The following is a 24,189-nucleotide window of genomic DNA, read 5'->3' on the forward strand; positions in this document are numbered from 1 at the left end:
GACCAGGCCAAGGGCAGAGCTGTTACACAGGGCAGTAAAATCATGGAGTTAATAGTAATTTTATTTATATAGCGCTCTTTCTCCAATAGGACTCAAGGAGCTGGTGAAGAATCATTAAGGCGGCTGCAGTTCTCAGTAAATATGTTGCTTTGCTTTATAGTTTTGGTGGTAACATTTATTTAATTAAATGGTAAAGTTGGCAGCAAAAAGTCTCTAACCTATACAAACCGGCCTTACATTGCCATTATTCTAACAAATAGGGGACATTCAGTTAGAAGCGAGGAGATGTAGCTCCCAGGATGAGTGTCCAAAGCTGTTCAGTTGCCTGCATTGCGCCTGGCACTGGAAGTTGGCAGATGCAGTTTACGGACTGTTAGCGCATGCAGTATTACCGCGGATTACTCCAAGGCACTAGTTGGTGTGGCTTTCTGCTCGCTCCTCAGGAGGGTGCAAGGCGAAATCCCTAGCCACGGGTTTACAGTGCGGCTAATTGAATGGCGCTGCACACTCATCCCGGAAGCTACATCCCCATCTAGTTGAATGTACCCCGACCCCATTGTCACTTGAGATAGACTAGTAGTTGCTATGGATTAAAACAGAGAAATCTGTGGCTCACATATTCTAGAACTACAAGTCCTAATATTCATGCTAGAATGATGTAATTACACAAAACCACCATTTAGATGAGTCATAATTTAGATAGTTTCTCCTTTATGCAACATGTTTGTGCTACCTGCATTATGCAGACTTAACTTTTCACTTTTTTTATTTTTTTTATAATAGTCATGGCTGGGAAGTGGCCAGTAGTACATGCAGAAATGGTCCGTTCAGTGGGCGTAGTGTGGGAGTATCCCAGGCATTCACAGACTCACGGACATAAGCAGAGCGAGGTGTGACATGGGCTACATCGCATGCAATACCCCTTAAACTCCCCACCTGCCGCCGGCAGCTCCTGGACTCACGATATTGTGAGTCCAAGGCAGCTTCACTCACGATGTGCTAATGTTAGATCACAAGCGACAGGGCAGATCTTACCTACTGCAGGTAAGATCTGTAAGACTTTCTTACAACCCACTGGGAGTGCGCCTCAGATCGTAATCGTAAGTGGACTACACACAATGTGGTCCACTTACTCGCGATACGTCGGCCTGATGTGTTAAATTGTGCCTTTAGTCTCTCTACACATTCTAAATCTGCCCCACCAGCAACATGGTTTTGTTAAGGTGTAAAGTAGGTTGTTTTTTTTGTGTGTTTTTTTTGTGGCATTTCTTTCACTCTGAACATGCCCCAAAACTGCATTTTAGCATTATTTGCATCATACATTGAGCCTGATTCAGATGTGGTTGGAGTTACTATTGCTGCTGCTTACATAGAAGCAGCAGCAGCAGTAATATGGTAATGCAGCAGGAGGCCTCCTGCTGCTTAACTGATCCTGGCTGTGTCCTAGGACGCAGCATCTGATAATCTGCAACACCATCGGTCGGCTGTGTGACAATCATTGACAGCTGATCTGCGTCAGACGTTGCATACTGCACGTACGCAGTACGGGTCTGGCACAAAGTTCCAAACATCTGTACACTGTGGAATGTGCCGCACCTCCAACCACATTTGAATTGGGCTCAAAGCCCCTACAATGTGCATTTTTTTTCAATATATACAATGTTGTGTATACTGCACTCGCCTAGTGCCGGAACATGCAACCTTGCATCTCATTTGATTGCATTGAACCATAACTTGAGCCGACCATGTTAGAATAACCTAAACATCACTCCATAAGAACAATGCCTCTAGTGGCCAAAATTATTGTGTAGAATTATTATTATTTTTTTCATTATCCGGCCATCGCTTCTGATCCAAGCATCTGTCACACACAGGGGTACCTTTGTTATATTCAGATCAGAGAAGACATTACTCCAAAATATATATATATATAGTATTATAAGTATTTCAGTATGGTGATTGACTGTCAGAGGTTGTGTTTGTACAGATCAGTGCTTCTACTGTCTTATAATAAATCTAGAGACATTCACCCCAGATAATGCTTTGGACAAAGATGTACTTTATATAGCGTAGGCAGCTCCTGTCATTGTAACTGATGTAACATGTACTGATATGTATTAAATACGCACTAAACACTAATGAATTCTGTGTTTAATTGCCATGGCATGCGTGGCTTCCCCATGCCATTTCTATAAAGTAATAATAATAATAATAATAATTTTATTTATATAGCGCTCTTTCTCCAATAGGACCCAAGGCGCTTAACAGATACATAGCATAATATAGTACAGAAAATAATGAAGTACATTTTCATAAAATACAGAAGCATGAAGATACTAAAAGGGACACTATGGAAATGCTTGAGTAAACAGGAAAGTCTTGAGTCTACTTTTGAAGGATTCTATAGTTGGGGCCTCTCGCACTGTGCGGGGAAGTGAGTTCCATAGAGTCGGAGCCGCATGATTAAAAGCTCGACCCCCAGATGAATTACGGTAGATTCTAGGTACTGCTAAAAGTCCTTCATCTACGGATCGCAGTAATCGAGTGGGGCAGTATGGGGTCAGAAGCTGTTTCAGGTACCTTGGGCCTTGGTCATGTAATGCTTTGAAACTCAGTAAGCCAATCTTGAAGATGATTCGCCATCTTACAGGCAGCCAGTGAAGGGAGTAGAGGATGGGTGTTATGTGGCTAGAACGGGGCTGGTTGGTTAATAGCCTGGCAGCTGTGTTTTGCACCAGCTGTAAGCGTTGCAATTATTTTGCTGGTAGACCAAGGTAGAGGGCATTACAGTAGTCTAAACGAGATGATACAAATGCATGTATGACTTTTGGCATGTCATCTGAGGGAATTAAGTGCTTGATTCTGGCTATGTTCCTCAGATGAAAGAATGAGGATTTGATTGTGGCTGATATCTGATGTTTAAGTGTCAAGCCACCATCCAGGACAACGCCAAGATTCCGCACACGATCACTGGTCTGTAATTCTGAATCCCCCAGTGTAAGTCCAGTTGGTTGGCTATGCTGCAGTCTTGTCCTTTGATGTTGCGGTCGTATCAAAAGGACCTCTGTTTTATCCGGGTTCAGTCGCAGCCAACTGGCGCTCATCCACTCCTGTAGTTCAGCTAGACAGCCATTTAGGGTTGCTATTGGGTTATCAGTGCCCGGAGCAAAGGACAAGTACAGTTGTGTATCATCTGCATAGCAGTGGTAGACCAGGCCATGGCGCCTGATTATTTCGCCCAATGGGAGCATGTATACTGCAAAAAGCATGGGGGATAGTATAGAACCTTGTGGGACACCACATGGCAATGGCACTGGTGGTGATGAGTATAATCCAGATGATACTCTCTGTGACCTGCCTGTGAGAAATGATTTGAACCAGCTTAGGACTGTGCCATTCAGACCACAGAAATGTATCAGTCGCTCAATCAGAAGCCCATGGTCCACGGTATCAAATGCTGCCGAGAGATCCAGAAGGATTAATATTGAACAGTCACCTCTGTCTTTTGCCATCAGAAGATCATTTAACACACACACCAGGGCTGTTTCAGTGCTATGTCTTCTCCTGAATCCTGATTGAAATGGATCATAAATATCATGGGTTGTCAGGCGGGTTTCCAGTTGATTTGCAACGACTTTCTCAATAACCTTTCCTAGGAAAGGAAGGTTTGATACCGGTCTGTAGTTGGTCATGCAGTCGGGATCTAAATTAGGTTTTTTAAGAAGCGGTCTAACAATTGCTTCCTTTAGGGGTCCAGGAAAAATGCCTGTCTGCAAAGAGCATTGAACAATTTTTGTAAAGACAGGACCAATTATATCCATACAACCTATTAGAAGCTTGGTTGAGGCTGGGTCCAGATCACAGGTGGTGGGACGCAAAATTCGAGCAATTTCAGCAGTGTCCTTTACATCCACTGGGTCAAAGCTGGTCCATGAAGGCAGGTAGCTTATATTGGCAGGCTTTGTAGTTTGGCACTCCTTTGATGGCACTGTGGAGATTCCAGCCCGGATGGTGGATATTTTATCTGCAAAGAAGTTTGCAAACTCGTTGCATCTTGCCTGGGAGAGGGTCTCATCAGTCTGCAGGCATGCTGGCTTGCAAAGCATTTCCACTGTAACCTAATTGCACTTCTGTACCTGCCATTTCCACTTTAAAATGGCACAAGTAATGCCGCAATGTATTAAAATTCAGTCCATATCCCCAACATTACTTTCCTTTGCTGCTTCTGTTTTTTTTTTACCTGCTTAAAATTCATCTGTCCTTTTTTTTAATATAATCTCACTCAGCAGCCTGGATAATTATGGTCTGCAGACCTGAATCTGATCTGTGGGTGTTAGTGCACAATGCCATAATTAAAATCTGTGCTATAATATCCGTTCCAATTAGGCTGTCAGCTTCCCTAGCGGGTAGGTGGGATGAAGTGCCGCAGTAATAAGGTGAGGTCGTGTAATAAGGCTACACGGCATAACCAGAGATAGAAGAGAAATGCAGTTTTAAAAACAATTTTGGAAGGAATACAGCTGTAAACGATGAAGGCCTTTGTGCTGATCTATTATTGATGCCTGTGTTACCCAGTTCCTGTTCTTTGAGAGTTGATGAAGACAAAAGTAATTTGGGTCACTAATTACGTGTACTGTATACCTGTACTAAGACTAGGATATGTTCTATTTTACTTTGCATAAAAAAGCATGCTGTAAAATTCTAAAACTGTTTTTGTTCTGTCTAGTTTCCAAATATATTTGGCTAGATGCATCATCGCTTGGGGAGTGATAAAATGTAAAGTGATACATTACCAGCCCACCAGCTCCTAACTGTCATTTTTCAAACAGGGTGGCAGATGTATTAAGCTAGGAGAAGTGATAAAGCAGTGATGAGTGCAAGGTGATAACGCACCAGCCAATCAGCTCCTAACTGTAAATTTACATATTGGAGTTGATTGGCTGGTGCGTTATCACCTTGCTCTTATCACTGCTTTATCACTTCTCCAGGCTAAATACATCTGCCCCAGTGTCTGTGACATGGCAGTTAGGAGCTGATTGGCTGGTGCTTTTTCTCTATCCATTTTATCACTCTCCAAGTGATGATGCATCTAGCCCATGTTATTTGTTGCGTCTCTTTTGCCACGTGTATCATTTAAGAGTGGTACCATTCTGCTGACCACTACAGGCCGATATACTGAGACCCTAAGTAGCCTCTGGTAAGAACAGGCTACACTGGTGCAATGTAGAGGATATTGAGGAGCTCTGGTACCAGAACAAAGCAAAAGTCCAAACATGGGAGGTGTGCAGAAGTAAGATCTGTCTCCATACGTTCTAGGAGTGCAACAGATGTGACTTTGAAAACATGACTAAATTAGAAACTAAAACAAACACTCCTTCCGCTCATCTTGTTTGTCTAGGAAAAAGTAGGCAGTGTTTTTTTTTCAGAAAGGGTTTAGATCACGTTCGGGCTCGTTCACACGTGCATATTTATAAAATGCTTTAACCTTTTGCTATACAGTGATGGTAAATGCACCATTAACTGACCTATCTTTAGTGCACTTGTCGTCATGCCTTTTATTAATGTGAAAAATAACAAAAAAAAAGCAGAAATGTGTGAGTAAGCCCTAACAGTCCTATGACCGCACCGTGGGACATAAACTTCTCCGACTTCCTGCAGCTGAGATCAGACGCCTGATAGCGACGGCTTTTTGTCAGATGACAACAATCTGCTGATATTCATGCAATGAACCAGATGTATGTTGTTTAACTGTTTCAGATTAGATCCACAGACTGTTCCATAATGAGGATAATGGACCTGATTTAGAGGTGGATGCAGGCGCAGTTTCATCCTTTGCTGGCTGCCCGTCTGTGGCTATCTGCAAATCCTGGTCTACATCCGTGTATATGACTGGGCTAGGGCTGAGACGCCCGGTGTCAGTGTCTGTAGAAGCAGTAAATAGCGCCTGGTGTGTCGTCAGATGCCTCAGTTTGTCACACCATGGAAATGTCTATCAGTCCTATGGCATGTGCATAACACACCTATAAGATGGACAATCTCCATGTGTCTGTTTAGCCACCGCCCATTCACTTTTCCACGACCTCTCTGATACCATGCATTTGTATATCAGCAGTGCCTTAGTGCGTACACACTGTGTAACGCTTGCACTGTAGTGATTTTAGGGATTTATGCACACACAGACTAGATATTGCACACCAGCATTGCGTGCCACTCTGAATTAGGCTCCATATGTCTACAGTGTTCTTTTATAGGACTTCTTGTGCCTGAGTCAGAGCCACACACAATGGCGATGTACACTTTGCTGAGTAATTGTTTGCAACTGTGTCTGCGCAAAAAAAATTGGAAAAGTTTAAAGGCACATGCATTACACATGCACCAGGACAGATGGTATCAGAAGTGTTGTGGAATAGTGATGGGCCTTCCTGGGCGGTAACTTGCGAGGTTCCTGGAAATGCGCACGTAAATGGTCTGTGTGGGTGTGTCTATTCAAGTGGCTGCGTTCAGGCACACAGCTGCAGCCATAGGAGGCCATGGTCAGACAGAGAGCTGGTGCAATTCCCAATAGTAGAGTACAAGGATGCACCAATCTGTATTGCAGCGTGCACGGAGGCTGACAGTGAGCGTCTAAGGTGCACGGAGGCTGACCGTGAGCGTCTCAGGTGCACGGAGGCTGACAGTGAGCGTCTCAGGTGCACGGAGGCTGACAGTGAGCGTCTCAGGTGCACGGAGGCTGACAGTGAGCGTCTCAGGTGCACGGAGGCTGACAGTGAGCGTCTCAGGTGCACGGAGGCTGACAGTGAGCGTCTCAGGTGCACGGAGGCTGACAGTGAGCGTCTCAGGTGCACGGAGGCTGACAGTGAGAGTCTCAGGTGCACGGAGGCTGACAGTGAGCGTCTCAGGTGCACGGAGGCTGACAGTGAGAGTCTCAGGTGCACGGAGGCTGACAGTGAGAGTCTCAGGTGCACGGAGGCTGACAGTGAGCGTCTCAGGTGCACGGAGGCTGACAGTGAGCGTCTCAGGTGCACGGAGGCTGACAGTGAGCGTCTCAGGTGCACGGAGGCTGACAGTGAGAGTCTCAGGTGCACGGAGGCTGACAGTGAGCGTCTCAGGTGCACGGAGGCTGACAGTGAGCGTCTCAGGTGCACGGAGGCTGACAGTGAGCGTCTCAGGTGCACGGAGGCTGACAGTGAGAGTCTCAGGTGCACGGAGGCTGACAGTGAGAGTCTCAGGTGCACGGAGGCTGACAGTGAGAGTCTCAGGTGCACGGAGGCTGACAGTGAGAGTCTCAGGTGCACGGAGGCTGACAGTGAGCGTCTCAGGTGCACGGAGGCTGACAGTGAGCGTCTCAGGTGCACGGAGGCTGACAGTGAGCGTCTCAGGTGCACGGAGGCTGACAGTGAGAGTCTCAGGTGCACGGAGGCTGACAGTGAGAGTCTCAGGTGCACGGAGGCTGACAGTGAGCGTCTCAGGCTATGCACATTCCGCCGCACGGTTGTACCCTAGGCAAGTTGTTGTAGCAGCATTTGCACAAAGGCTCAGGTCACCGTCAATAGACGCTGCAGCGTGCATGTGTGGCTCCTTATGTCATGGAATGTATACACAAGTCCTACTTCCATGTTTAAACAATCTAAAAATAGTGTTTGTAGAAATGTCAAAACTCTGTCTTCACAAAGGTGGGGGGGTGATTCAATTGGTTTAGCAGATATGTGCGGGTGCCCAACATTAAGCGCATTTTGTGCCCAAATGCACCACATTTAGATGCATAAAGCTGCTAAACCCATTCGGTTGCAACAGTTGAGTGTGCCTCTTACAATCTGGGTCCTGGTGTTTATTAGGGACACTTGAGTATAATATGGTATAACTCACCCCTGCTTATCCATACTGAGGTGTTGCACGACCTGTCCCTGTGCCTTGTGATGCCTAATATTATTCTAATATTATAGTAGGGGGTTACATTATTCCATATACAAATTTCCAATAACCAGTTTAGGTCAGTTTTCAAGATGGGATGGTGTTTTCAATCCTGGTGGTTGGTATCCCGGCCACCAGAATGCCATCAGTGGGCCGAGGGCTATTTCCATTCGTGGGTGTCCACGACACCTATAGAGTGGGAATAGAACCTGTGGCGAGCGCAGCAAGCCAACGTGCCCGGAAGGGGCTTCGTTGCGCTCTCCCCCCTGCCATCATTGTGGCGGCCAGGATCCGCCGGTCAACCATACCCAACGCTTGCAGATGTATTTTTATTTCCTGTTGAAAAAGGGAGATCAATAGTTTACTCTTTGATCAACTGAATATAGAAAAGTTGCTTTTGTTGAAAAACTTTCTAGAAAAATAAAACCAGTTTTGTTTTTTGTGTTTTTAAAGTGAATTTGCGGAAACCACAAACTTAAATGACAGTCGAGCTATGATGGAAATATTTAAGTCAATCGGTTTCCAGGTCATGATGATACCTAAGAAGTTTCTGTATTGCAAAATGTTCAGCTTTAGCAAGATAGCGTGAGAGAAAGCAATGTAGCCTCTCTCTTTCTCATGCAAATTATTATTTATAGTTGTGCTAAGCACATGTTTAGATAGCTGTAGTCTGCGCAGTTACACAGAAAGCAGGAATTCCTGCTCTTAGATTCTCTGTGTAGCAAACAGTCATTTCTAGACTGAAAAGGAAAACTCTTCTGTAAATTAAGGTGTAAGTATACTACATGTACTACAGCACATTTCTTTTAGGGCTGCTTCGTTTTGTGTCCCTTTCCTTACAGTACAGTACAGTACAGTAGAAAACGCCTTTTATTCCTAATACTATTTTGTTAAATAGTCCATTTATGCCACGCCCGTCTATAACTTGTGTCTGCCTTTTTGAGTTGTCCGTACCTGCTGGTGGAACAGGGGGGAGTGTACACGTGAATTTAGAAAAGTAAGGCAGAGTTACACGTTTCAGAGATGACAGCATTTTTGCACAGTGCATAATATGTATCCGCTAGGTTTAGGGGGGTGGGGTGGGGGGGGGAGTCAGTTGTTTTTGGGCACATCTAATTAATTTGCACCCAACGGGTTATATGCAATTGTTCTGAGAGTGCTGTGGACACTCATTACTTGCCGCGCCCAAATGCAATGGTTTAGACGTGTAAAGCGGCTAAACCTGTGCAAAGTATTGGGTGCGCTGCTGAAACAGCAGTTCGGGTGCCCAAAGCCTGACTTTTCGCGGATTTCTGCTAGCCATCTCAGGAGGTAGTAAGCAGAAATAAGTTGTTTGCGGCACTTGTGACCGATGGCAAAACAAATTCAATAGCTCCTGTCAGGCACCTAAAAACAATTAAATTCCCCCCTTAACGTTACATGTAAGATATATGCAACTCTGAATACAGCCACAGATTTATAAGGGTATCTGCTTGTTTTGTCACATTTTTATGTTTAACTTTAAATCGGGCCCAGAACGTTTATATAGTGATGGCACAGTTTTGTTTTGTTTTGTTTTTTAAACTGAATAAATGAATGAGGAAGCATATGTTCCATACGGTCACAATCTAGACAATAAAAAAGAAATAAATTAGAAATTAATTGCCATTCCCTACCATTGTAAACAAATTTGACAAGGGGGCCTTGTTGCTCAGTAACTACAAGTATAACAAAGATCTAAGCATATAAGCTAAACCTAAAACAAATGCACTGCATGGTTCATTTAAAGCAGAAAATATAAAGTATAGCGTGTGTAAATGGATACAGACTCTCCAGTGTCATGTGCCCTCCATATGCATCTCCCCAGTAGATCATTGCTCTGCGTATGACCCAGCAGTGACATGAATATATAACCTATTAAATGCTTCTTTAGGTATTGCGGGCCACAATGAAAGATAAGAGGACTGATTAGTATTCAGTTGAATCGAGTTATGTATAGAGAAACAATCTATAGTCTCAAACAACCTACGTATATGTGTGTAAGTCCATGCAGATTTTCTATATAAAGAAGCTGCTGATATTCTATACTATGTATAGGGCACACTTTCTTTTCTGTATAAAAATAATAGGGAGTTTTTAACTGTTTTTTTATTTCTTACTGGTGTCTAATAATAAAGAATGTGTACCGTATTGCCTGGGTTACATGTTTAAAGGTTAACAAGTGTCACATGAATCACTAGTGCACTAGAGGACTGAGCCGTTTTCAGATCTCTAAAGAGATTTGTATTTAGAAACCTTGTGCACTTTTAGTTTTCATTCAGGTTTCTGGTTTTAGCTGTAGAACAGATGATCCTATTTAAATCATTAATTCCTTTGATTTCATTCCCAGTTAGACCATACTTGCCTACCTGACCCTCTCCATGAGGGAGAAAATGCTCTGTTCCTGGACTTTCCTGGTAATGTATGATTCCCATCACCTGTGGTGAGCTAGTTAATTGATTAGAAAGGTGTTTCACCACAGGTGATGGCATTCATACATTACCAGGAAAGTCCAGGAACAGAGCATTTTCTCCCTCATGGAGAGGGTCAGGTAGGCAAGTATGAGTTAGACTTACATAGAAACATAGAATTTGACGGCAGATAAGAACCACTTGGCCCATCTAGTCTGCCCATTTTTTTTATCCTTTAGGTCAGGGGTGTCAAAGACAAGGCCCGCGGGCCAAATCCGGCCCGCCAGACCTCGTCTGATGGCCCGCGGTGCCGCCGCCATGAAACCCCCTTCTCCCGAGTGCCCAGCTCGGGGGGGGCGGGGTTTCGCGGAATGACGCGATTGCGTCGTGACGTCACGGCGCAAACGCGTCATTCAACGAAACCCCGTCGGAGGAGGGAGAAGGGAGCCGCGCAGACGAGGAGGGAGAGGCGGCCGAAGAGCGGCGAGAACCGCTTCAAATGTAAGTCAGCCCCTCTCCCTTCCTCTCTTTCTCTCTCTCTCCCTCCTTCCACCACCTGCCGCAATGTGTAAAATGGGGACCTGTGCCTGCCACAATGTGTAAAATGGAGACCTGTGCCTGCCACAATGTGTAAAATGGGGACCTGTGCCTGCCACAATGTGTAAAATGGGGACCTGTACCTGCCGCTATGTGTAAAATGGGGACCTGTGCCTGCCACAATGTGTAAAATGGGGACCTGTGCCTGCCACAATGTGTAAAATGGGGACCTGTGCCTGCCACAATGTGTAAAATGGGGACCTGTACCTGCCGCTATGTGTAAAATGGGGACCTGTGCCTGCCACAATGTGTAAAATGGGGACCTGTGCCTGCCACAATGTGTAAAATGGGGACCTGTACCTGCCGCAATGTGTAAAATGGGGACCTGTGCCTGCCGCAATGTGTAAAATGGGGACCTGTGCACTATAAAAGGGGGCACATGGCTGGGCACTATAAAAGGGGGCACATGGCTGGGCACTTTAAAAGGGGGCAGATGGCTGGGCACATATAAGGCAGGTGGAGCGGTAAATTTTGGATAGACCTACAGATACAACCGGCCCTTTGATGGGGACCAAACTGCTGATGCGGCCCCCGATGAATTTGAGTTTGACACCCCTGCTTTAGGTAATCGCAACTCTCTTTGAACCTTAATTCCTTGTGGAACAAATCTGAAAACCCGACAGCCACCTTGGTTTTTGTATTGTACTTTATGTCCGGGGCTCACTTAAGTTTGTTCTCAGGTGGTGTGCTGTCTGTGGACAATACTTTGACTGTTTTTAAAAAACCGGGTCAGCAGGCAATTTGGAGTCGGCCATATTGTGATTTGTACAAAATGTATGAAAATGAAACCTTTATATTCACCAGTACACCAGGGCACTAGTTCCTTACAATTTTATTGGCTATAATATTGCATATCTTCCTTGCAAGTCACAGTGATTATTTACTGCAGGGAACTTCTCTTTTGGGAGGTGTTTTGTTTTTTGTTTTTTTAATAGATCATAATTTATTCTTAAGTGACTCACTGGATTCTGAATTAATGCTTATAACAAGTTCATGAATTGTTCCTTGTACATGATTTTGTCCATTCCAGTATTGAGAAATTATACTTACAGGAATTGTTTGATCTAACTTTCCCAAACAGAATTGTATGTTACATTCTATAGTGTATGGTTCTCATACTGATGCCATTTTGCTAACCTTTCTAGATGCATTTCGCCTAAAGAATTACAACAGATCCATTTGTGTTCCTCTATGTTCGCCACTTCTGTGACAATCTGTACACTAAGGGGAGATATATTTAGGAGCAGGGTTTACCCTGCAGCTAATTGTATGGGCTGCCTGATTCATTTAGCTGCAGGAGCCATGTACCATAATCCCACGGGGGCAGGATTTCTCCTTACAGCCTCAGGAGCCTCGGGTACATTTAAGGCAGGGGTGGCCAAACAGTCGATCGTGATCGACTGGTCGATCGCGGACATGCGACCAGTCGATCGCGATCCGCTGCCCAGCCACCCGAAGCCGCGCCTCTCCTGCCTGCCGTCCTGCCCCTCAGTCTGGTCTCCGGCAGTGACGGCGGAGTGTATAGCTCAAATCAGGCGCCGGTTCGTTAGCCAATCAGAGCTCGCGAACCGGCGCCTGATTTGAGCTATACACGCTGCCGTCGCCGCCGGAGATCAGACTGAGGGGCAGGATGGCAGGCAGGAGAAGCGCGCGCTGCGCTCTCCACACAGCACGGTGAGCACTGTGGGGGCATATCTGGCACCGTGGGGGCATATCTGGCACTGCGGGCACATGGCACAGTGGCGGCATATCTGGCACTGTGGGGGCATATCTGGAACTGCGGGCACATGGCACTGTGGGGGCATATCTGTAATCTGGCACTGTGGGGGCATATCTGGCACTGTGGCCACATGGCACTGTGGAGGTATATCTGTAATCTGGCACTGTGGGGGCATATCTGGCACTATGGGGGCATATCTGGCACTGCGGGCACATGGCACTGTGGGGGCATATCTGTAATCTGGCACTGTGGGGGCATATCTGGCACTGCGGCCACATGGCACTGTGGGGGTATATCTGTAATCTGGCACTGTGGGGGCATATCTGGCACTATGGGGGCATATCTGGCACTGCGGGCACATGGCACTGTGGGGGCATATCTGTAATCTGGCACTGTGGGGGCATATCTAGCAGTGTGAGCACATGGCACTGTGGGGGCATATCTGTATCTGGCACTGTGGGGGCATATCTGTATCTGGCACTGTGGGGTCATATCTGGCACTGTGGGGTCATATCTGGCACTGTGGGGTCATATCTGGCACTGTGGGGTCATATCTGGCACTGTGGGGTCATATCTGGCACTGTGGGGGCATATCTGGCACTGTGGGCACATGGCACTGTGGGGGCATATGTGTATCTGGCACTCTGGGGGCATATGTGTTTGAGGTTTTTACCTGTGGGGGCCAATGTGTTATTTCGTGCGAGACAGTCATTACACTCTGTGCAGCAAGGCTACGTCCCTTTTTTTGTTATACCACGCCCACTTTTTGTTATACCACACCCACTTTTGTTATACCACGCCCCTTTTTTGCGCGCGCGCCTGCGGCGCGCTATTATTCCTCCTAGGTAGATCAAAAAAGCTTTTTAGCTTTCAAAGTAGATCGCCAACTCCAAAACTCTGGCCACCCCTGATTTAAGGCTTTGTGAAACCCATTAGATTCTGCATTTTAAGCAGAAGTAGATGGTTTACAATGCTGTATAATGCCAAATAATTGAATAGCTTCGGGCATGGAACTCAGAGCTTTTCCCTGTACGGCAAACCCCGCACCTAATTGAATTCTCCCCTAAGTAATCTAATTGTTTTTGTTTGTGTTAGTTTTTCCTAAAATATGCGCATGTTATGAAATGTTTCTATATGATGTTGTTATCCAAGTAGTTATGCATAATAAATAGCAACATACACTAACTTGGTCCAGTTTTACTTTGAATGAATGTGTGTAATGGATCACAAAATGCAATTTAATGACCCCTTCTTTGTTGTATATTTCCAGGGGACATGATTTTTTAGTAAATTTGGACTGTATGGCTATTTATGAGACTCACGAATTTGACCAAATACGACGGCTTTCTACCCCTTCTACCTCTGGCATTGCCTCTAATTACCACACGGTGTGGAAATACTTCTGCAGAGATCATTTTGGATGGAGAGAGTACTCTGAGGTAAGACATCTGGTTTTATATTTATTTATTTATTTATTTTTTCAGGCCTCCTATCATCATAGCAATGTTAAAGTACACACACTGCAGGGGGGCTACAAAGATTTTATTATAATATATATTTTATTAAATGGTTTGGGGGCAATTTGTTATAGATCCCCACTAAAGAGCCTGGGAGATATTTGATTGTTGTAGACACCAACCTGAGTCTGCACTTAAAATAGATTTATGCTCGCATCCTCCTGAGGTACGAACAGAAATCTGTGTAAAGTAGGGCTTCAGAGCTGGACGCAAGTGCTGGTGCACCCCAACTGCAGCGCGCCCAGCACGTAACACAGGAAAAGCTGCTTAACGCAGATGATGCTGTGCATTATGGCATGAGAAAAGGGCCATCATAGGAATTAGGTGCTTCTTCATGGCTGGTTGTCTTAAACAATTGAATAGTGCCTGGGCTGTTTGCACAGGAGCTACTAACAACTGATTCACCCCCTGGAGAGAGAGTAGAATGCAGCATATTGATCACATTGGTCATTTGTAGTGCAGATACTGTAACAGACAAGAATGTTTTATATTGATGCCTAGCATGCAAAGCGTTCTATTATGAAAAAAACCCTATAATGGCAAAATGTGAAAAAATAAAAATACATAAATACGTCTTGCCCTCACTAACTGCTGTGCAGGTTGCAGTGAATATTTCTTGGAAGTATGGTGCAAATGCTGTATACAACAGACTAAAGATTTCACGATGAGAAAAATCTGTGTTTTCACCTTGCTGACCATGTTCTGTGTACAACAGCCTGTTGTGAAGCTGATTGAGGAAGCCAACTGCCGCGGTCTGAAGGAGGTCCGTTTTGTTACATGGCACAACCAGTATATACTGAATATCAAAGACGGCTTCCAACAGAATGCCTGCTTCAGGAAAGAAATCAAAAGACGACCTCTCTTCCGTTCCTCTGTAATGTTATCGCCACATCTTCAGTAAGTAGCTCTATTCCGATCCTTTATTTTTGCTGTACGTATATTCAGGGAATACTTGCATTGAAGGAGTAAATAAATTGAGATGGTGGGAGCGTGAAGGGCCCTTTAATAAGTGGACATGAGTTGCTACCATCAGTGCACAGGAGGGCTGAGTCTTTCCAGTTCTCAAAAGAGATTTGTGCTGCAAGACACGGGGCCCTGTTTCAGTTTTCATTCACGCTTCTGCTTTTAGCTGTAGAACAGATGATGCTATTTAAATCACTATTCCCTTTGTTTTCATTCCTGGTTAGGCTTGTGGAACAGATTCACACTTGAATATCGGATGCCAATTTGATTTCCCTATGAAATGGAGTATCTGAACTTCACCTAAGTTCCGTCTCTGGCCACATGCAGCCAATGGACAATTGCGCTGCCCGAATGCATAGTAGCACGCATCCGCTGTAATCGCTCCGGCACTGTGCGCACAGAAATAAATGCATAACCCATATGCAGAGTGATACACATCCATACAACTGCACCATGCCTGTCCATCTGCTTGTGGAAGTAGTAATTGTCACTATCTGTGCAAAATCTACATTTGCTTTGGGTAGTTGTGATAATCACCAAGGCACTGGTTTCTTATGATTTTATTGGCTACATCCTTTTTAAGGTGTTTTTGCCTGTTTAAAGGTGTATTCTTACAAATACAAGTATTTGAGAGAATGCGGGACTTGGGCAATTCCCTAAACTATGTTCAATCTCTGCCCTTTAGTTTAATGGGAAAACCAGAGGTTTCTCTTACAAAGCTGGGAGTTTCAGATATTTAATTAAGGTTATTGCGTCTACTGGGTAAAACTGAAAAAAGAATATTCTATTATAAAACGTACCGTATATACTCGAGTATAAGTCGACCCGAATATAAGCCGAGGCACCTAATTCTACCACAAAAACCTGGGAAAACTTATTGACTCGAGTATAAGCCTAGGGTGGGAAATGCAGCTCTAGCCGTACACAGCCCTCAGTGCCAGATATGCCCTCATACTGCCAGATATGCCCTCATACTGCCAGATATGCCCCCACAGTGCCAGATATGCCCCCAAACTGCCAGATATGCCCCCACACTGCCAGATATGCCCACAGTGCCAGATATGCCCCACAGTGCCTGATGTGCCAGATATGCCCTCATGCTGCCACATATGTCCCTCATGCTGCCACATATGCCCCTCATGCTGCCACATATGCCCCCTCATGCTGCCAGATATGCCCCCTCATGCTGCCAGATATGCCCCCTCATGCTGCCAGATATGCCCCCTCATGCTGCCAGATATGTCCCCTCATGCTGCCAGATACGTCCCCTCATGCTGCCAGATATGTCCCCTCATGCTGCCAGATATGTCCCCTCATGCTGCCAGATATGCCCCCTCATGCTGCCAGATATGCCCCCTCATGCTGCCAGATATGCCCCCTCATGCTGCCAGATATGTCCCCTCATGATGCCACATATGTCCCCTCATGCTGCCAGATATGTCCCCTCATGCTGCCAGATATGTCCCCTCATGCTGCCACATATACCCCCTCATGCTGCCAGATATGCTCCCTCCCCAAGTGCCAGGTATGCCCCACAGTGTTGTTACTTACCCCTCCGTCGTTCCCGCGCTGTCTTCTGGAGGGACACGAAGCGCACAGCGCGCGGCTCTCCTGTGTCCCTCCTGCATCTTCGGCGGCCGCGGCAGGTCTATTAAAGGAAGTGCCGGTTCGTGATCAGAGGTCACGAACGGGTACTTCCTGTAATAGAACCGCCGCTGCTGCCGCCGGAGATGCAGGAGGGACACAGGAGAGCCGCGCGCTGTGCGCTCCGTGTCCCTCCTTCACACTGCTCTGCCTCTGCCTGTCACTGACTCGAGTATAAGCCGAGGTGGCTTTTTCAGCACAAAAAAAAGTGCTGAAAAAGTCGGCTTATACTCGAGTATATACGGTAACTAGTTTTAATTCTAACCCTTACATATCTCTAGCATTAATCTAAGGGGATAGATGTACTAAGTAGTGGAGAAGTGTGCCATGGCAACTAATCAGCTGCTCTGTATAATTTTATAGTATGCAAATTATAAATGTTACTTCAATGCTGATTGGTTGCCATAGGCAACTTCTCCACTGGCTCACGTATCCATTCTTTTTATTGCTTAGTACATCTTCCCCTGATGAGTCCTGAATGTGACTCTACCCTATGTTCACATAATATCTATAGATGTCTCCTCATGCATCTACCCTCAGTACACCACACAGTGGGAGATGCCCGTCACGAGTGAGCTGATGGGTCCTGTGTAACTCCGCTAGCGGCAGGTATCTTTTTTTTTTTTGGGCCAAAATTTCATCTTAGTCACAATGCGAGGTGACTCGGACGCACCAGAAGACTGTGGTGATTAATTAGATATGCGACACATGTATGCTGTGTTTGACTGAGTCTGTATTTGAAGCACAACAGAACTTGACGTGGAAAAAACAGTCACTGCATCGTAGCACTTATTAAGCTGATTCAGAGACTCTGTCGCACACAGATATACAAGTGTTGCGTATCAAATTAATCGGCACAATCTCCTGGTGCGTCCTAGTCATGCGATCCGGCATGCCAAGAGGGGCTGTTTGGTGCGACAACATCGAAGATGTATGAGGACATATCTGTACCTCTCACAAGTGCAACCCAAAATCCTAGCAGATATCTCATTTTACCTCCACAAACAATTGTAAGGAACTCGGGTCCTACAAGAATCAAGTGTGGCTGTAGAAGTGAGCTGCAGTGTATGGATGACCTTCTCATCTCGCTCAGCACCAAAGCAGTTGTTAAACACTTTTTTTTTTTGTACATTATTTTTAATTCTACATAACATGAAAAATCCTTGTCATTAAAAGGAAAAATAAGGACTTGCTGTAATTCTTAAGATGGCTTAGTGAGCCAGGTGGGAAGCACGCTAGCGAACATTGCCATAACATTCTGCACTGTGAACATCAAGTGCATTTGTCAGAACATTCCTCATGTTCCACAGCTTTGTTGACTTGGGCAGATGTGCACGTTTATCAGGCAAGTGCTACAGCTTAATCTATTTTGATTTGAGGCCGTATAAAAGCTGTTTGTGGCATCTCATGCACAGCTGGAAGCAGGATTGCACAGTCCAGTGTTTGGAACATGCTGTCCTCTTAGGGTAAAGCAGGAAGCTGTTAGTCTGCCTGAAGGCTTGACATGCAGGGTCTAGCAAGAGCTTACCTCGTAACACATTACAGAATCAGGTTGTCTGAGCAGCTAAGTATGTTATCACAGAATCCACACACTGCATAAATGTGGCAGATTGCTGCTTGTAAGACGTGAATGAAAGATTAGAAAAAGCATGTTTTGTCTGCTATTTTTAGCGTTTGGAGTAATATTCCACAGTCTGACATGTTCAGGCTTGATCACCCCAGCTACCAAGATTCGTGCAGCACATTCAAAAATGTAAGGACTCAGCCAGGATTTGCAGCCAAATGCAAGAATTTCTCCTAAACCAGCCTCAAGTGACAATTTAACCTGCACAAAATAAGTATCACAACTTCTTACATTAAGGTTCTGTGCCATGGTAAATAGCTTCTGTCTGTGACAGATAGGCCTGTGCCTAGTTGTACACTGGATTCCTTCTCATTGCTGCTGCTCGTGCATCACAACACATTGGGTGTCATATAGTAGCACAAGGCCAGGAATAGTATTCAGGGGTATGCTGCTGGTTTCACTTTTGTTATTCTGTGCATTTTGACATTGTATTGACATCTTGAGGTAAATGTATTAGGGTGCGGGACTTGAGGTGTGAATGCCCGTATTTTTAAAGTGACAATCATTTACAAAGCAAAACCATGAAAAGGATTCTCGTTGGATGCAGTGACAGAGGGTGTAAGGGCGATGACTTTGCAAGACTTTTGAGTTGAATTGGTCTCCTACACCTAACATGGGGGGTCATTCCGTCCCGATCGCTTGCTGCAGTTTGTCGCAGCGCACCGATCGGGTCGGAACTGCGCATGCGCCAGCGCATGGCAGCCGTCGTTACCTAGCAATCGCCTCTGAGACAGAGGCGGTCGCTAGGCGGGAGGGGGCTGAACCGTTTAGGGGGAGCGGTCCGGCCAACGCAGGCGTGGCCGGACCATTCGGGGGGCGGGCCGCGGCAGCTGCGTGATGTCTCACGCAGCCGCTGCGGCCAGTGGGAGCGACGAGTAACTCCCGGCCAGCCGCAGGAGCTGCGCTCACCGGGAGTTACTCCTCAAATACAAAAGCATCGCTGCTGTGAAATGCTTTTGTATTTGTGCGGGGGAGGGGGGGGGGGGGGGCACTGACATGCGGGGCGGACTAGCCCTGTGCTGGGCGTCCCCCCGCATGTTTGAGTTTATGATCGTAGCTGTGCTAATTTTAGCACTGCTACAATCAACTCTGAATGCCCCCCATAGCCCCAATTATTCTTCTGGACAAACGAGTTTATTGTAAGCTCGGACAGAGGATGAAGTAAGATATTAAACAAAGTAACAGAGTATGTTCTCTTATGTTTTATTACTGTGCAAGTATTGACCGTAAACCCACATACTGAGAGATGAAGTACCGGTAGTTACAAAGTTGACATTAATGCATAATCACGTTTTAATGCCGGCACAGTTATAATGCTATTAATAATATACGCATGTCTGCATTGTCCAGTTGAGATAAAGCTGTCACATTTTGACTGTTTTGACAACATTACTGTCGACAAATCATACGTATTCACCTGAGAGAACATCTCTTCTTTCAGAAAGAGAAACCAACAGATAGATGAAAATAAACAAAGGCCCTAATTCAGATCTGATCGCAGCAGCAAATTTGTTAGTGTGCGCTGCAGGTGGGGCAGATGTAACATGTGCAGAGAGAGTTAGATTTGGGTGGGCGTGTTCAAACTGAAATCTAAATTGCAGTGTAAAAATAAAGCAGCCAGTATTTACCCTGCACAGAAACCATATAACCCACCTAAATCTAACTCTCTGCACATGTTATATCTGCCACAACTGCAGAGCACATGGCTTTGCCCATTAGCTAACAAATTTGCTGCTGCAATCAGGTCTGAATTAGGTCCAAAGTCCATGCACGACAATCAAAGCTGGGTACTTGCTGAACAGCCAACAGGGAGACAGGCCATAGCACACACATGAGCATTCAAACTTCAGTGACATACAGGTGGCAAAGGTTGATGGAGTAAGCACCGGTTGTTCAGAATGGGTGCTGGAATGTACTAACAGCTGCAGGCAGAGTGTTACTGGACAGAAATTTGCGCTGATGCGTTTTAGTTATGATAGTACATTACTGGAAACTTGTGTGCAATTATACATTTTATGTTACGTCATTTTTCTGTGGTGATATGAAGCTTAGTATTGCATTGATGCTTGTTTCTCCTGCAAAGAATTGTAGCGTCCCCTGAATCCTTCCCAATATGTAATAATACCATACACAAAAATACTTCAATATATAACCTTTAATAATCTGTGCAGAATACTTCCCAAGGTTTTTTTTTATCATGCTGGAGCACTATGGGATTGTGTTTTCAGTGTAAAATATCTTCTGTGCTCACCCAAATGAAACACATATTTGATGTTTCATCCTACCTTATCAGCGGCACTCCTTTTTCAAAAGTCTGCATCAACATTGATCTAAAGTGCTGCAGTTTAACTTGTCTGTCCTGATGCAGAGGGAACGTCATGTACACACACTGTTCCTGTAGAAAGACCTGAGGTCATGCATCATCTGGACAAAACCGCTTTTAGCTGAGTCTCTGTAGGTACAATACTTTACAAACTAACTTTTATGGTACAGCTTGTTGCATACGTTGGGCTCCAAAAGAGATACTGTTTGTGAAATAATGTTTTAGCAATTGTCCTACAAAAATGTTGGCTCAGCTTGATATCATTCTCCTATAACAAATTGCATTTATCACAAATTACAAATGATTTAATGTAAGCCACTATGTGACTATTTACTAAACCTTGGATGGAGATAAATTGTAAGGAGATAAAGTCCAGTTTGGGTTTGAAAAATGAGTTAGGAGCTGATTGGCTGGTACTTTATTTCCGTCCAAGGCTTAGTAAATAGACCCCTATGTAATCTATGCTAAATGTACCATAATGTTAAGCAAGCCTTTCTGTCTAGCGGTTGAGCTGTCATGTGTTCACAATCTGGTCTTGCACCTCATTATGCATTTATGCATTTATGTAATCCTAGGACACTGAGTGGAGTTCCCCCAGCAGCTCCCACGTTGGCTCCGTCAGCACCTTTGCACATCTTATCTCCTGGTGCTATTACAACCCCAAACTTTTATCCGGAAACCTGGATCCCTATGGACCCATCTCAGGAGTTTATCCAAGTGCCTATGCCAAAGGAAGATAAAAGTTACAGAACAGTCTATACACTCTTTCACAAAACTGTGCCCGAGACCAAGTTCCGAATTTCAAAGATAATGCGAGTTCAGAACCTCTTCCTCTGGGAAAAATACAAACGGTAATATGTGTTTTATTACTTTGTGTCAGCGTAGGAGTGCACGTCACATTTATGATGTGAATGTTACATAGTCACAAAAACGAATGTATGATTTAATCCAGTATAAATGGGCATCCTCAGTCACCTAGCAATCATTAAGTTACAGTTCTCATACTTGTAGCAGACCTTCAGTGTAACCTTGTTATCTCCCATAGCACAAGCTGCATATGTGTTCTCATACACCTGGGGGTAGATTTTACTAAAGTTCCTGTTTTTAGAAATGGAGCCGTTGCCCATAACGACAATCAATTTCTAGCTATTATCTTCTAGAAGGCACTACATAAATGATAAGCAGAATCTGGTTGCTATAGGCAATGTCTCCACTTCTAAAAACCTGCACCTTTAATAAATATACCCCTCTAGCCTCAATCCGCTGTACAGTGTAAGATGCCTGAAGCGACTGAAATGCTCCGGTGGTGTACCATAGTTTCTTACATTTTGTGTCTTATTCGCAGACACTGCAAACACTAGACTGTGACTTTTACCCCACAGGAATTAGTTTTAAACATGTACAGATGAAGTACAGCTGACTTGGTGTGAGACTAAGCCGTGGCCACTGCATAGTAGCACTTCTTACACAGATTCTGACTCCTTTGCACACAGATGTAAAAGTGTCACACATCAGATTGATAGGTGCACTATTGCAATTTTGTTGCTTCTGGTTGTTTTAGTAGTGCAAGAACAGATGCATTGGTTTAGTGTTGTGCTGACTGAACACTCCTCAATCCTGTCTCTTGGCCCGAATAATAGTTATTTATTACCAGTTATTAATATAGCGCATACATATTCTGTAGCCCTTTGCAGAGGATATATTGTCATTCACATCAGTCCCTGCCCCAGTGAATCTTACAATCTATGGGCCTAATTCTGAGTTGATCGCAGCAGCAAATTTGTTAGCAGTTGGGCAAAACCATGTGCACTGCAGGGGGGACAGATATAACATGTGCAGAGAGAGTTAGATTTGGGTGAGGTGTGTTCAATCTGCAATCTTAATTGCAGTGTAAAAATAAGGCAGCCAGTATTTACCCTGCACAGAAACAAAATAATCCACCCAAATCTAACTCTCTCTGCACATGTTATATCTGACCTACCACACTTTTTGCCACACTTGGTGCAACATCCCATGAAGTTTTTGTACATCATAAACAATGTGATATAGATGCATTTAGCATGAAAAGAACTAGTTGGAGTAATATCATGATTATGTACTGTGAGATTTGATCATATTCTAGCAGCACTGGTCATGTGGTTGATGTAGTTCACATTTATGACACTTGTCTATTAAGATGTGCATGTAACAGTTGATTTCCCTGGATCCATACTAACAGGTGATGTTTTAATCCGTCTTTTAGGAAGAAAGAATTCATGACAAGGAAGATGACTGGACTGGACAGGATTATGAATGAGAGACATCTGTTTCATGGGACCTCCCAGGACGTTGTTGATGGGATCTGCAAACATAACTTTGACCCCCGAGTCTGTGGGAAACATGCTACCATGTTTGGACAGGGCAGTTACTTTGCCAGGAAGGCAAGTTATTCCCACAACTTCTCCAAGCGCTCACCAAAGGGAATTCACTACATGTTCCTGGCCAAAGTATTAACAGGAAGATACGTTGTGGGGAATCACACCATGAGGAGACCTCCGCCACTGAACTCGGGGGACTTGACCAGCGACCTCTATGATTCCTGTGTAGACAATTTCTTTGAGCCTCAAATCTTTGTGATATTTAATGATGACCAGAGCTATCCCTATTTTATTATTCAGTATGAAGAAGTTAGTAACACGGTTGCCATTTAAACCTAAACAATCTGCTGAAGTTGTTATTTAATTTGGAGTAAAGGACAAATAGACAAAACCCCCAAAACTTCCAGGCTCTGTGATAACAACCAATGGTGCACTTGTTGATAATTTATGTGCATATTGTAAATATTTTTAATTGTTAACAGTTTGTGTGCCTTTTTGTTAATAATAAAAATGTTTTATTTATGTGAGTAAATATTCATGTGTTGAAATATAAATTTGTTTTTGAGGCTTTTATTTAAGATTCTGAAATCCTGTTCATTGAAGTCAGGCCAAGGATAACTCCAGATAAACGGCCAGAGATTGACCTGTAAAATAAAGAAATAAAGAAATAGAAAGTTGAGTACGCGAAAACATTCAGCACATTTTATCTACATTATACAAAGAAGAGAGATTACATTATTTGATTGGTCAGTTCTGTTATGTTACTAGTTTACCATTCTCCGAATTATTTACTCCTGAAGATCTTAGAGGATTGCATAGTATAATAATCATATAAATAATGAGTTGGTTATATTTTGGTACTATTGCTGCAAAACAGAAAAGGGAAGTTCCCTGAATAGCAAAGGACAATGGGCCTAATTCAGGGTTGACCGCAAAATCTTTCTCTAGTGGGGAAAAGCATGTGCACTGCAGGGTGGGGCAGATATAACATGTGCAAAGAGAGTCAGATTTGGGTGGGTTATATTGTTTGTGTGCAGGGAAAATACTGGCTGCTTTATTTTTACACTGCAATTTAGATTTACATTTTAACACACCCCGCCCAAA

General features: G+C 44.4%; 1 protein-coding gene across 1 annotated transcript in view; it reads left to right on the top strand.

The window, feature by feature from the left end:
- TIPARP (TCDD inducible poly(ADP-ribose) polymerase) overlaps nt 1-23,639 on the top strand; it is a 40,905-nt gene extending 17,266 nt beyond the window's left edge. The window contains exons 3-6 of the mRNA XM_063916121.1: nt 13,928-14,096; nt 14,890-15,071; nt 21,304-21,579; nt 22,971-23,639. Of these exons, the coding sequence (XP_063772191.1) occupies nt 13,928-14,096; nt 14,890-15,071; nt 21,304-21,579; nt 22,971-23,418 (1,075 nt within the window). The 3' untranslated portion in view covers nt 23,419-23,639. The remainder of the gene's footprint in view (nt 1-13,927; nt 14,097-14,889; nt 15,072-21,303; nt 21,580-22,970) is intronic.
- Nucleotides 23,640-24,189: the final 550 nt, after the last annotated feature.

Source organism: Pseudophryne corroboree, chromosome 4 (assembly GCF_028390025.1).
Source record: "Pseudophryne corroboree isolate aPseCor3 chromosome 4, aPseCor3.hap2, whole genome shotgun sequence".
Taxonomy (NCBI): Eukaryota; Metazoa; Chordata; class Amphibia; order Anura; family Myobatrachidae; genus Pseudophryne; species Pseudophryne corroboree.